Source organism: Thunnus maccoyii, chromosome 14 (assembly GCF_910596095.1).
Source record: "Thunnus maccoyii chromosome 14, fThuMac1.1, whole genome shotgun sequence".
NCBI classification, from domain to species: domain Eukaryota; kingdom Metazoa; phylum Chordata; class Actinopteri; order Scombriformes; family Scombridae; genus Thunnus; species Thunnus maccoyii.
Genome location: NC_056546.1, coordinates 431,105 through 446,104, shown reverse-complemented (window position 1 = coordinate 446,104; position 15,000 = coordinate 431,105). Strand labels below are relative to the sequence as shown.

At 41.9% G+C, this 15,000-nt stretch overlaps 1 protein-coding gene across 1 annotated transcript in view; it reads right to left on the bottom strand.

Annotated features, from left to right (window-relative positions):
- The window catches only part of abhd12 (abhydrolase domain containing 12, lysophospholipase), a 26,954-nt gene that overhangs the window by 11,305 nt on the left and 649 nt on the right, over positions 1-15,000 (bottom strand). Inside the window, 2 exon segments of the mRNA XM_042432671.1 lie at positions 396-517; positions 11,970-12,144. Coding sequence (XP_042288605.1) covers positions 396-517; positions 11,970-12,142 — 295 coding nt within the window. The 5' untranslated portion in view covers positions 12,143-12,144.

Sequence of the window (15,000 nt, the reverse complement as noted above, 5' to 3'; positions counted from 1 at the left end):
GAAGAAGAAGAAGCAGAAGAAGAAGAAGCAGAAGAAGAAGAAGAAGAAGAAGAAGAAGCAGAAGAAGAAGAAGCAGAAGAAGAAGAAGCAGAAGAAGAAGAAGATGAAGAGGAAGAAGAAGAAGCAGAAGAAGAAGAACAAGAAGTAGAAGAAGAAGAAGCAGAAGAAGAAGAAGAAGAAGAAGCAGAAGCAGAAGAAGAAGAAGCAGAAGAAGCAGAAGAAGTAGAAGAAGAAGAAGAAGAAGCAGAAGAAGCAGAAGAAGTAGAAGAAGAAGAAGAAGCAGAAGAAGAAGCAGAAGAAGAAGAAGAAGCAGAAGAAGAAGAAGAAGCAGAAGAAGAAGAAGCAGAAGAAGAAGACGCAGCAGATTCAGCTTCAGGACAAACGGAGCGACTCACCGAAGTTGAGGAAGACGAGTTTGGCCTGGATGGATGGACAGAGTTTGATGATGAAGGGAATGGAGACGTAGACCACCAGCAGCCACAGAACCATCCTCTTCAGCTTCCCCATCAGACCCAACCTGAGGACACACAGACCGCCAGACCATCAGACCATCAGACCGCCAGACCATCAGACCATCAGACCATCAGACCGCCAGACCATCAGACCGCCAGACCATCAGACCATCAGACCATCAGACCATCAGACCATCAGACTGCCAGACCATCAGACCATCAGACCATCAGACCGCCAGACCATCAGACCGCCAGACCATCAGACCATCAGACCATCAGAAAACCCAGCTAGAGTGGAAATAACTTATTTAACTTTTATCCAGTTTCATGCTTCAGTTTATTGCTGAATATTTAGTTTACAGGTAGTTTTGTGTTTCTGTGTTTTCACGTTTTCCATCAGTTTGAATCTGAGTATTTCTTTGATTTCTTATTGAATATGTGAATATTAAAAGTCAGAATAATATGAGAACAGTTGTAACATCACTATAAAGCTGGTTTATGTCTGAGCTGCAGGTTGAGTCGGAGACGTTTGCAGGATGTTTACAGTGTTTAGTCCCAGCAGGTTGAACTTAACGCTGATATCTGATCACTCAGACAGAGAAAGCTGATCCTTCACTCTGATAACACTGCTGTCACATGATCCAGCTGCTGTCACATGATCCAGCTGCTGTCACATGATCCAGCTGCTGCACATCTAAATAATTCATCCAGCTGAACAGAGCAGACAGAACAGACGGAACAGACAAAACAGAGCAGAACAGAACAGAACAGAGCAGACCAGACAGAACGGACCAGACCAGAACAGAACAGAACAGAACAGAACAGAAGAGAACAGAACAGAACAAGCAGAACAGAGCAGAACAGAACAAACAGAACAGAGCAGAACAGAACATAGCAGAACAGAGCAGAACAGAACAGAGCAGAACAAACAGAACAGAGCAGAACAGAACAAACAGAACAGAGCAGAACAGAGCAGAACAGAACAGAACAGAGCAGAACAAACAGAACAGAACAGAACAGAGCAGAACAAACAGAACAGAGCAGAACAGAACAGAACAGAACAGAGCAGAACAAACAGAACAGAACAGAACAGAACAAACAGAACAGAGCAGAACAGAGCAGAACAAACAGAACAGAGCAGAACAAACAGAACAGAGCAGAACAGAACAAACAGAACAGAACAGAACAGAGCAGAACAAACAGAACAGAGCAGAACAAACAGAACAGAACAGAACAGAACAAACAGAACAGAACAGAACAGAGCAGAACAAACAGAACAGAGCAGAACAGAACAAACAGAACAGAGCAGAACAGAGCAGAACAGAACAGAACAGAGCAGAACAAACAGAACAGAACAGAACAGAACAGAACAGAACAGAACAGAACAGAGCAGAACAGAACAGAACAGAACAGAACAGAGCAGAACAAACAGAACAGAGCAGAACAGAACAGAACAGAACAGAGCAGAACAAACAGAACAGAACAGAACAGAACAGAGCAGAACAAACAGAACAGAGCAGAACAAACAGAACAGAGCAGAACAAACAGAACAGAGCAGAACAGAGCAGAACAGAACAAGCAGAACAGAGCAGAACAGAACAGAGCAGAACAAACAGAACAGAGCAGTCCCACTGTTAGCTTTACATTATTAATCCTGTTAGCTTCATGAGAGCTGTGAGAATCAATCAAACCTAGGACTAAATGTTTAAATACGTGAACCTCAGAATCTAAGACCCACTGTGATTAAAAATAAGACTTATGAAGACATTTTATGACCTAAAAACCCTGAATCTAACTCTGCTCTTGTGTTTCCTCTGACATTTACACATTTATCTGTCATGGGATCAAATCCATGATGTGCAGGTTTAGCAGCTGCTGTTGTTGTTTGTGGACAAAGATAAAATCTCTGTTGGTGTTTCTCCTGATTCAGCAGAGCAGAGTGTTGATCGGTCATAATAGTAATTAGAGACTGATCATATTAGTGATCAGAAACCTGCTCTGAACCTGCTCTTTCTAGTTATACGGCTCGTCGCACATGCTCATAAACAGCCGTCTGATCTGTAGCCTTGGTTACTGAGGTGGTTGCTAAGGTGGTTGCTAAGGTGGTTGCTAAGGTGTTTCTACGTGTTGTTCAGCTCCAACATGTACGGATGGATTTGAGAAGTTGACATTTGGAGTAAAGAAGGAGAAAAAGAAGTGAAATCCTGCTACTATAGTTTGTTTACGTAGCCTCCGGAGCCGGAGGAAGCTTCCTGAAGCTGACCAATCAGAACAGAGTGGGCTCATCAGGAGGCGGGGCCTTAAAGAGACAGGAGCTAAAACGGCCTGTTTCAGACAGAGGCTGAACTGAGGGGCTGCATAAAGGACCAGTAGAAGATCAATAAGGAGTTTTAACTGTAAATCATGCAAAGATATTCCAGTAGAGCCCCAGAATATGAATATAAAGCTGGAAATGTGCAGAATATGAGTCCTTTAAACAAAGATGGAGCCTGTAATCAGTTTTAAAACATGACTGAGGTTCTTTAACATCTCTCTGCAGCTCCAGTCCAACACTGGGAGTTACTGGTTTTTATGTTTCCAGTGACTGACAGGGTTCAGTGTGTCCTGCAGGCGTCCTCCCTCCTCGTCCTCTCCTCTTCCTCCTCCCTCCTCCCTCCTCGTCCTCCTCCTCTTCCTCCTACCGCTCCCTCCTCCTCCTCCTGGTCTCTGTGGTGGGTTCACCTCAAGGTGACTTTGAGGTTGCAGCGTGACATCAGCTAATAATACTGCAGGCTCACCGCCAGCTGCTGCTGAGCTTCCTGCAGCTGAAAGCAAGAGAACACACACATACACACACACGCATGCATGTGTGCGTGTGTGTGTGTGTGTGTGTGTGTGTGTGTGTGTGTGTGTGTGTGTGTGTGTGTGATGTTTGCTGCTCAGTCAGGATCAGATGTGACAGCCTCTCAGCAGGAAGTAGGATTATTCTACAAAGTCTTAATCTGACTTTATTAAAGTGTAAACAATACGAGCATATTGATGATTGATACTCGTCCCTGCTGATCATCTTTCACTCTGTAAGTCTTATGACTTACAGGAAACTGTTAGTTTCACTTCATTTTAGGGTTGAAACCAAACAGCAGCGTCGTGTCTTATTAATGATCCTTCTGACTCTCAGTCTCTAAAATTCTGAGTCATTCTGGTCTATAAACTCAGACCCTCTAATTATTGCTCTGTTCATCAGATCTGAAGACTCATAGCAGCTTTGATGTCTGTTGTGTGGACATTGATTGACAGCTGTGATTGATTATAAAAATATGGCACCAACCACAAGCTGCAACTCACACCTACGCCCAGCTTTATAAACAGATAGATATACATATGAATGCAAATAACGATTGATCTCTTGATCAAAAATCAAAAGTGACGCCTTCAAATGTCTTATTTTATCTGACCAACAGTCCAAAACCCCAAAATATTCACTTTACTATCATGTATGACAAATATTTCACATTTTTCAAATCACTTATAATTAAATATATAATATAATATAATTATTCAATTATCAAAATGTTGCAGATTAATTTCATGTTGATCAATAAATCGTTGCAGCTCTGGAACACTTTCCTGATTAACTGATTGCAGGTGACGTCTTCAAATGTCTCGTCTGTCTGATCAACAGTTTACATCATAAAAAAACTTAAACTCATCACATCTGAAGCTGCAACATTAGAAACGATTAGCTGCTAAATGCTCCACTATGTTCACCAGCTAGTCTACAGCTAACTGTGAGCAGGTAGTGTACAGTGACTTTTTACAGCTTTCTCTCTGAAAACGACGCTATGAGACGCTGAGAGTGAACCAGAACAGTGAAGTTGCAGCCGGTCAGATAAACAATGAGCTGAAACTCACTATAAAGCTCCGTAAAGCCGAGAGGAGCTGCAGGTTCATCACTACGAACCACAACCAACACGTTACTACATAGATCAGACTGAGGAGGAGAGAAACATTCAACAGCTTCAGGAAAACAGTGATGGACATTTTTCATCATTTTCTTATAAAGTGTCACCAAACTTCATCACTGGCTTTTAAAAAGGTTTTATGATTTTAAGAGTTTGGAAAATGGTTCAAATGAACGAAGGAATCTGTTTTAAATCATAGAAACACCAACATGAGGTTCTTTAACCTGCGTCTGCAGCTTCAGTCCAACACTGGGAGTTACTGGTTTCCAGTTCTATGTTTCCTGTGACTGATGGGGTTAAATCAGTCCTACAGTATTTTATATGAGACTATGTCTTGTTATGTATTTGACAGCAAATATGTGTAAATATCAGGTTTCTCTGTCTTCATATTATCAAAACGTTAATGTTGTGAGTCTTTGGCCTGAAGGCGACTGCAGGAATCTTCCACTCAGCTTCTCTTCTGTCATCTGCAGTAAAAATAACAGATGAAGCCTGTAAACAGTCAGCAGACGTCCGTCACAGACGCAGACTGATGACTCTGCATCCAGCTCAGCTCAGCCAGCAACACAAAGGTCTTCAGCCGACGTCACACCGACGCTGCCGGATCCAACCAATCACAATCTGCTGTTTAACATGACAGCAGGAAGTCTGACAGTAACTGGTTCCAGTTAGATACACAGATGGTCACTGGTTCCAGTTAGATACACAGATGATCACTGGTTCCAGTTAGATACACAGATGATCACTGGTTCCAGTTAGATACACAGATGATCACTGGTTCCAGTTAGATACACAGATGATCACTGGTTCCAGTTAGACATACAGATGAATCACTGGTTCCAGTTAGACATACAGATGATCACTGGTTCCATTTAAACATACAGATGGTCACTGGTACCAGTTAGACAAACAGGTGATCACTGGTTCCAGTTAGACACACAGATGATCACTGGTTCCAGTTAGACATACAGATGGTCACTGGTTCCAGTTAGACACACAGGTGATCACTGGTTCCAGTTAGACACACAGATGATCACTGGTTCCAGTTAGACACACAGATGATCACTGGTTCCAGTTAGACACACAGATGATCACTGGTTCCAGTTAGACACACAGATGGTCACTGGTTCCAGTTAGACACACAGATGGTCACTGGTTCCAGTTAGACACACAGGTGATCACTGGTTCCAGTTAGACATACAGATGGTCACTGGTTCCAGTTAGACACACAGGTGATCACTGGTTCCAGTTAGACACACAGATGATCACTGGTTCCAGTTAGACACACAGATGATCACTGGTTCCAGTTAGACACACAGATGATCACTGGTTCCAGTTAGACATACAGATGGTCACTGGTTCCAGTTAGACACACAGATGGTCACTGGTTCCAGTTAGACACACAGATGATCACTGGTTCCAGTTAGACACACAGATGGTCACTGGTTCCAGTTAGATACACAGATGATCACTGGTTCCAGTTAGACACACAGGTGATCACTGGTTCCAGTTAGATACACAGGTGATCACTGGTTCCAGTTAGACATACAGATGGTCACTGGTTCCAGTTAGACACACAGGTGATCACTAGTTCCAGTTAGACACACAGATGGTCACTGGTTCCAGTTAGATACACAGATGATCACTGGTTCCAGTTAGACACACAGGTGATCACTGGTTCCAGTTAGACACACAGGTGATCACTGGTTCCAGTTAGACACACAGGTGATCACTGGTTCCAGTTAGACATACAGATGGTTACTGGTTCCAGTTAAACATACAGATGGTTACTGGTTCCAGTTAAACATACAGATGGTTACTGGTTCCAGTTAAACATACAGATGGTTACTGGTTCCAGTTAAACATACAGATGGTCACTGGTTCCAGTTAAACATACAGATGGTTACTGGTTCCAGCCTCCTCATCATCGCTCCAACAGATCCGATGTTTAAGCTCAGACTGGAAACTGATTCACTCTGTTTTATGTCTCCAGTGTTTCCAGTAAAGCTGCAACAAACCATTATTCTCTTTATAGATGAATCCAACAATCATTTTCTCGATTACTTGCTGAGACTGAAACGATTAGTCCATCAGCAGAAAATTAATCAATAAACTAATCAGCATTAATCATTAATTATCTGCTTGCTTGTGACGATTTGATGCTTTTCTTTGTCCTTCGTGAATAAACTGAATATTTTTGGTTTGTCGGACACAACAAGACGTCACAGATGTCACCTTGACAACAGACTTTTTTCATTATTTTACAACATTTTACAGATAAAACAATTAATCGATATGAACGTGAGTTGCAGCTCTACAGAAAACAATCAGAGACACTAATTATTATTCTAATTAGTCCGACGACGTCATCAAACGTCTCGTTCTGTCCAACGATCTTCAGTTACTTCCATAAATATTCACATTTAACAAGCTGCAATCAGAGAATTTAGACTTTTCTTCTTAAAAATGATTTAAAACTAGAGTCCACCTGATATATCTGTCAGCCGATATTATTAATCGATATCAGCCTATCACAGATATATCGGTAGCAACACTCAGAAGTTTCCAGAGTTCATCTTAAAACATTTTTTTATTCTGACCGAACTTTTGCTTTAAAAAATGATTTAAACAACTCGATTATCAAATGGTTGCAGATTAATTTTCTTTTGATTAACTAATCGATTACTCGACTATCATTATATATATATCATTATATATATAAATAATTATATTTCAGCTCCTTCAGTGTTTGTTATTTACCGTCTTCAGCTGGGATCCACCTCTGAGCTCCACAGACACAACGAAGACAACAACCTCTCAGCCTGAAGATAATCATCTTATCAGAGGTCAAAGGTCAGTGAGGGGGGAGGGGGGGGGGTAAAGTCTGAGACGCTGACTCAGACTCACAGCGAACAGACTTCCTCTTTCGATATTTGAAGTTGGATGAAGTGACGACGCTCAGTGACAGCGATGAACCTGCAGCTGTTCTTCACTTCGCTCCGTCAGTTACTCCGAACACGACGGAGATCTAATCCTGGACTTCACCTCTTTAAACGAGGTCAAACTGCACTTAGAGGGACTGCAGCACTTTAAAGGAGCATTCTGCTGTTTTATCAGGTTTTCATTCAACCTTTATTTGAGACTCTCAGAGGAACCGCTGAGGGTGACTCTCATTAACAGCGATGCTGAGGTTACACTGTGTCAAATACAAACATGAAGAATCAACAACATCAGTTAAAACGGTTACAGGCAGGTAACAGACGGTTATGAAGAGTCCAGGAGGTTTGAGAGTATTCAGATGTGGTCACACTGAAAGATTTTCCACACGAACCCTAAAAGCAGAACTTTATAATCTTTATAGATGAACAGACACTGATGGTTCCAGAGACGATTAACTGACCTCATCATAAAGGACACAGTGGTGAGTCCTGCAGTAATAAACCTGAATCTAAAGGCAGCCGTGCGTCTGTCAATTACATCCCCCGGTGTTTCCCACAGGTTGACAATTTACTTGTGGTGGTGGGCGACCGGCGAGCATGCAGAGACTCACGCAGTTTAGAGGGCAGCTACAATTTACAGATGTCCCATAAACGCCTCACATGCAGGTTGTCACTAGACGGCAGCTAGACGGCAGCTAGACGGCAGCGCACAGAGAAGCATTTAGTCCCCACTCAGTCACCTCAGCACGCAACTCACACAGAGTTTATCTACCTGTGAGGGTCTCAATCTATCTGTGAGGGTCTAATCTACCTGTGCAGGTCTTAATCTACCTGTGAGGGTCTTACTCTACCTGTGAGGGTCTCAACCTACCTGTGAGGGTCTTAATCTACCTGTGAGGGTCTCAATCTATCTGTGAGGGTCTCAATCTATCTGTGAGGGTCTTAATCTACCTGTGAGGGTCTCAACCTACCTGTGAGGGTCTAATCTACCTGTGCAGGTCTTAATCTACCTGTGAGGGTCTTAATCTACCTGTGAGGGTCTCAATCTACCTGTGAGGGTCTCAACCTACCTGTGAGGGTCTAATCTACCTGTGCAGGTCTTAATCTACCTGTGAGGGTCTTAATCTATCTGTGAGGGTCTTAATCTACCTGTGAGGGTCTCAACCTACCTGTGAGGGTCTAATCTACCTGTGCAGGTCTTAATCTACCTGTGAGGGTCTCAATCTACCTGTGAGGGTCTCAATCTATCTGTGAGGGTCTTAATCTACCTGTGAGGGTCTCAACCTACCTGTGAGGGTCTAATCTACCTGTGCAGGTCTTAATCTACCTGTGAGGGTCTTAATCTACCTGTGAGGGTCTCAATCTACCTGTGAGGGTCTCAACCTACCTGTGAGGGTCTAATCTACCTGTGCAGGTCTTAATCTACCTGTGAGGGTCTTACTCTACCTGTGAGGGTCTCAATCTACCTGTGAGGGTCTTAATCTACCTGTGAGGGACTTAATCTACCTGTGTGGGTCTTAATCTACCTGTGCGGGTCTCAATCTACCTGTGAGGGTCTAATCTACCTGTGCAGGTCTTAATCTACCTGTGAGGGTCTTACTCTACCTGTGAGGGTCTCAATCTACCTGTGAGGGTCTCAATCTACCTGTGAGGGTCTTAATCTACCTATGCAGATCTTAATCAACCTGTGAGGGTCTTAATCTACCTATGCAGATCTTAATCAACCTGTGCAGGTCTTAATCTACCTATGCGTGACGTCCAAGTAGAGTTTATATCATAATCCAAAACTGACAGGAGAGTTGATCCTCTTATAAATCAAAGAGAAGCTGCTTTTGTTTCTGTGCGGCCATCTGGCCAGACGTTTGACGCACTGTCAGCGGAGAAATGCAGAATACTGTCGTCTGTGTTTTTTGGATCTTGAGAAAACCGTGAATTTTGTTTTATTTGTGTTAAATATCAGTTAAGATGAATACGAGAGTGTTGCTGAACAGAACAGTATCGTCTGCATAGAGATGAATTTGGAGACGGTTTCATTGATGTTTGTTTACTGCTGACTAAACTGCACCAGCAGTTTATTATTGTTTATGTATTTCAGATTTACTTCATTACTGAATAAAAACACTTGATTCTCAACAGTATAACTGACTGTGTTTTGATCTATTAATTATCTGCCGACACTCAAGTTATTAATGAAGTTGTTACTATGAGATGTGATTAAAACTAAAAGTTTAATCTCGGCGTTGACGCTCGTCGTCTCTCCAGAACAGCAGCAGCTGCCTGCATATAAACATGGACGTAGACGGATGCTGGTTTGAAGCCCAGAGTTGCAGCTTATGTGCGTCCACACAGCAGACATCAAAAGCTACTACAAGTCGTCAAATCTTATGAATGGAGCAATAATTTCCTAAATGACCACCAGTTCATTTATTACAGGCCTGAATTTAAAGATTGAGACCAGAATAACCAGTGACTGACTCAGTATTTCTGGAGAGAAGTTGAGGCTGTTTGACTGGGAGTCAGTCGGAGCAGCTAGCGGCCGCCGGCGGCACTTTAAGGTTCTTCAGCCTCCGGACGAGAAGCTGCTGGTTGGTGTTTATTAGCGGACCGGTCTTTGGTCGTTTGTACTCGCTGTGACGGACGTCGTCTCTTTACATCTGTGATCACAAGGATGAATAATTACAGAAGGAAACTCTGTGAATTTATATAAAAGGAAGAAATCCAACTATTCCTACAATTAACAGCCTGTTAATGTTGTATTAATTTGTTTTTTTTTCTTATTTTACTTGTAGCTAATTCCGTTTTTCCAGATTTATTCTTTGTTGTTATTTGTTGATTTACTGTAATATGTGACCTTGTGTCTCATTATGTTTTGTATATTTTGACCTGTTGCGCTGACGAGCAGCGTCTAACGTCATGATGGATTCTTCCTTCCTTCTTTTCTTCTGATTTAATATAAAGACTGAAAGTCCCTGAGGAGTCTAAGTTATAAGTTATACAGATATAAGAATAAATAAATAAACCGTCTTCTCTGGAGCATCTATTCTTTGTTCTTCATATTATTTATTTTTACTGTCACGTGAAAATCAACATGTCTGGTGCAGAAAGTCTAAACTGGGCTTAATAACAACTATAATGGACGTCGACTACTTCTTCTTCTACTTTATAATCGTTTTTGTTTAAAATCGATCATGTGATCAGTTATAGTTTCAGTATGAATGTGACGGAGAGCAGCGGCAGCTCTAACGGACCACAATGCACTGCAGTGTCCTCTATCAGCAGGTAGATCTGGTTGACCTTCTGTCGGCTCTGATGACGCTCTAATGAGGATTAACACAGAAGAAGAAGAAGAGTAAAGCTGACAGGACACACAGCAGCAGCAGAAGAAGAAGAAGAAGAAGAAGACAGCGGAGTTCAGGCCTTTGTGTTCCCTCATAAAACGTTATTTAAATGTTCTGCTGAAACACAAACTACTCTGAGTACCGCGGGGTGAAGATGACAACAGGCAGATAAAAACTAATATGTTGAGAATAAAGTCAGAAACACACGTTGACACCAGTCAGTGTGACTTCATCATTTTCTCCATAAACCAACTTAGAAACAGAGAAAAGAAGCTGCGGATCACGTTGACGACAGTAATCAGCGTCTGATCGTCGTTACACTGCAGACTGTTTGACTAAATCTGGTGTAAAAGACACAAAAACAGAAGTATGAACAGACAGATGAAGGAGTCCAGCTGCTGCAGTAACTTCCTGTTTGTGTTTCACAATCAAAGCGTCTGAACGTGTCAACAAGCTCAATTTAAATCCACATTAAGTCATTTAATAGTTTTTCATTTTCCAGTAGACGTTTGTTGATACTTCCTGTTGTATGGAACAATAACAGAATTAATCAATTAACATAAATTGATTCTATTTAATTAAGATAAAACTTTAAGAGCTGCAGGTTCCTGTGTGAAGCAACCACAGGAAGTTTAAAGACTAACGAGGTTAGCTAATTAAAACTCAACTTATCACTCCATAAACTTTACTGTTATTACACGTCAGGCAGGTCCTGAGAACAGCTGAGCTCAGCAGATGAACTTTGACCTGTGACTCAGGGGCGTCTTCCAGCTTCCAGTCCGACCAGCTCACCAGTCTCAGTGAAACCAGTCAGACCAGTCAGCTGACAGATGATCCGAGTCACAGACCAGCAACTCCTCTGTCAGAAATATTAAACATTATTAAATTAAACTCATTATCAAGCCATCAATTTAATTTATTTTTTTTAAATATTCAAGTGATTTGTATTGAATTTGTATGTAATATCTGTATCAAGTAATTTATTACAGAGATTTAAAGATTTAACTTATTACTTTTACTATAATTTACTTTTCAAATTTTAAATTATTATTATTATTTTTTACTTTTTTCCTGTCTTTAATTAAATATTGTTATCTACTAATATTATAGAATATATTAATACTTTATTTAAATGAGTTCAAACTTTTACACTAAAACATTTATTTTTGTTCTAAATAAAATCTGTTCAAACTTGAATTTGTATGAAATTAAATAATTTTGTTTTCCTTCATTTTCTTGTTGTTTCGGGTCAGTAAAGAGTCAAACTGGTCTCCTGACAGTCCCGGTCCCGGTTCTTACCTCCTGAACGGTTTCGCCATGCTCCGGTCCTCCCCCGGGCCCTGCCGGCCGCCGGCTGCGGGCCCCGCTGCTCCTCTGCCGGGACGCTGCTTCAGGTCCGGGTCGCTGTCCAGCAGAGTGCCGGTGGTCGCGCTGTCATGCTCCGCAGTCAGCGAGTTATTCCGCTTTCGCATCACTGAAAACGTTAAAAAAAAAAAACAAATATTAACGGGAGGAACCGACTGAACGAGCCGGTGAGTGACCGGGAGCCGCGGGCCTGTCAGCGGGGAAGGAGGCCGGTCGCCTGCCGGGTGGCGGAGCAGTGAGAGCCGGTGAGGACGGAGCAGAGTCCCCGCTGAGCCTCTCCGCCTGACTGAGATCCGCAGAGAGCAGCTGATCAGCAGCGAGCCAATCACAGGCCAGACCTGCAACCACGTGGTCTTACTGTGCCGCGTCCACGGCCCCCGGGGAGCGTCGGAGAAACGACAACCAAAACAAAACCGGTTTATAAAAATCAGAAAATAACTGAGTGGTGCCTTCACGTACACCTCGTTAACTCAATGAACAACAAAAACTTATTAATTATTGTAAAATCCGGTGTTTTTAAGGTAAATAACAACAGAAAGAACTGAAACTTTCAACAAATATTCTGAGATGCTCACAACTATGAATCAATGTGAAGTATTACTTCTAAACAGTAAACAACATTTTTCTATTTTGGGACAACGTGCAGAGCTGTGAGGTTTCAGGAGCAGTTTGTTGTTTTTATCTCTGAACCGGTCTGTTATCTGTGTGACTCAATTTACTGATCAGCTGTTTTATTTCCGGTTCAGACGCTGCGTTCAGTTGTTTGATGAACTTTCTATGTTTCTTACACTCTGTCTGAAACTCTTCTGTTGCTGCCAATATTCATGTTGTTTTGCTTCTTCAGAGCTAATTACATTCAGGGTTTGGTACCGATCACATTTGATCCGATACCGGTACCAAACGGAACCTTTTCACGGTACTTTACGCTGTCACGTGTCCTTCCAGCGCTGCACGATATGACTTGTGATGAATAAACAAACACTGAAATGTGCACATTAGTTATACAGTTCTTCTGTCTTTCTGCTTTAACGACTGCTAACAGAGACCTCAAACATCGAATAAAGAGATGAAATTAATTATTTCAAACATGCTTTTATTGAACTAATTGCACCTGAAAACCCAAACAAACAGAACATTCATTTAAATAAGACATTATAAGATCATGTCTGCTTTAAGAGAATTAAAGAGAGACAATCGGTACCAAAACAGACTCAAACTGTCAATAAAACCCACATCATGAGTCCAGCTGTGAACTGAGGAGATAAAAACAGACTCTGGTGAAGTCGGACTGATGAAGAACTGGGTCATCTGTTCCCACCTGGACTGTGACTCTTCTAACGGAGGAGGACGGGACTGATGGCAGGAAACCCTGAAGCGGCACCGAGAAAACAGCGACTGCATGACAGAAACACTGAAGGCTGAAGGTTGGTGTTCACCACGTTCACCGACTGCGGATGGATGGTTGTAGGCGGGGACTGCTGCAGCTGATCACGGCCTCCTTCAGTAACCTGCGGTGCGAGGAGGACTTCACCGCTGGAAGGGTTGTTTGCTCCGCCGGGCTGACGAATCTTCTGAGCAACATCTGCAGGTTGTGGAGGAGAGACGTCAGTATCAGAAGGTCTAGCATCCTGGTCCAGTAAAAGCAGGATCACAGCAGCATCTGACGGGTGAGCCGGAGCCTCATCAGGTTTGACAGTTCCAGGACTCGGACCAGGACGGTTGCATCCGGAGGTTGGTCGGATAAGGTGTGGAGGTAAGAACTGGGGCCTTGGATCCGGCTCCCGTTCGAGTCCACTCAGCATCCGGCTGATGGAAGGACAACACACGGCTCGCACAGCAGTGGTGACGCTCGACACCATCACATCAGTGTTCGTCGCTCACTGGGAGCCGAGTCGCGTCTCAAAAACAACTTAAAAACCACGTCTGAAAACTAGTTAACAACACGTGTTTAAAATCCACCATAAAGTGACATAAAGTCTCTGATTTACTTCAAATGTGCCTCATAAATACATTTTTATGTACTTATGAAATATTTTAACACATTTGGAAATTTTACATTTGGTGTCAACTGGTCACAGAGAAAATGTCTCAATGTTTACAAGTCAACAAACAACAAATATTGAAATGATGGATACTTATTGATAAGTGCACATTTACTCAAGTACTGTACTGATGTACAAGTTGTGAGGTACTTGTACTTTACTTGAGTATTTCCATGTGATGCTACTTTCTACATTTCAGAGGGAAATATTGTACTTTCTACTCCACTACATTTATTTGACAGCTTTAGTTACTTTTCAGATGAAGATTTGACACAATGGATAATATAACAAGCTTTTAAAATACAACACATTGTTAAAGATGAAACCAGTGGTTTCCAACCTTTTTGTCTTTTGACGTCTTACAAAAAGCAGTGTGTAGTCGGGGTCACATTTCACATGTCTATGAGTTGTTAACAGCTCCACCAAATAGTGATTTTTCCCTCTAAACTTCTCACATGCTTTCATTTCAATAAATGTTCAAATGATCCAATATTTCAGCAAAAATCAAAGATTAGAGAAAAAGTCCAAAAACTGAAAACAGATTTGTGTATCAGAACTTTGTTTTTTCTTCTTTCCTCTCCCATTAATCATCTCACCACCCCTCAGATTTATCCGCTGACCCTTTGGAGGGGCCCGACCCCTAGGTTGGGAACCACTGGACTAAACTAGCTAACTGTATATAAAGTAGTGTAAACTAGCTCCACCTCCAGCAGCTACAACAGTAACATGCTGCTCTAACACTGATGCTTCACTATTAATAATCTAATGATGTCATATATAATAATATATCAGTCAGAGGGACCAAACCACTACTTTTACTGCAATACTTTAACTACATCAAGCTCATAATACTTATGTACTTTTACTGCAATACTTTAACTACATCAAGCTCATAATACTTATGTACTTTTACTGCAATACTT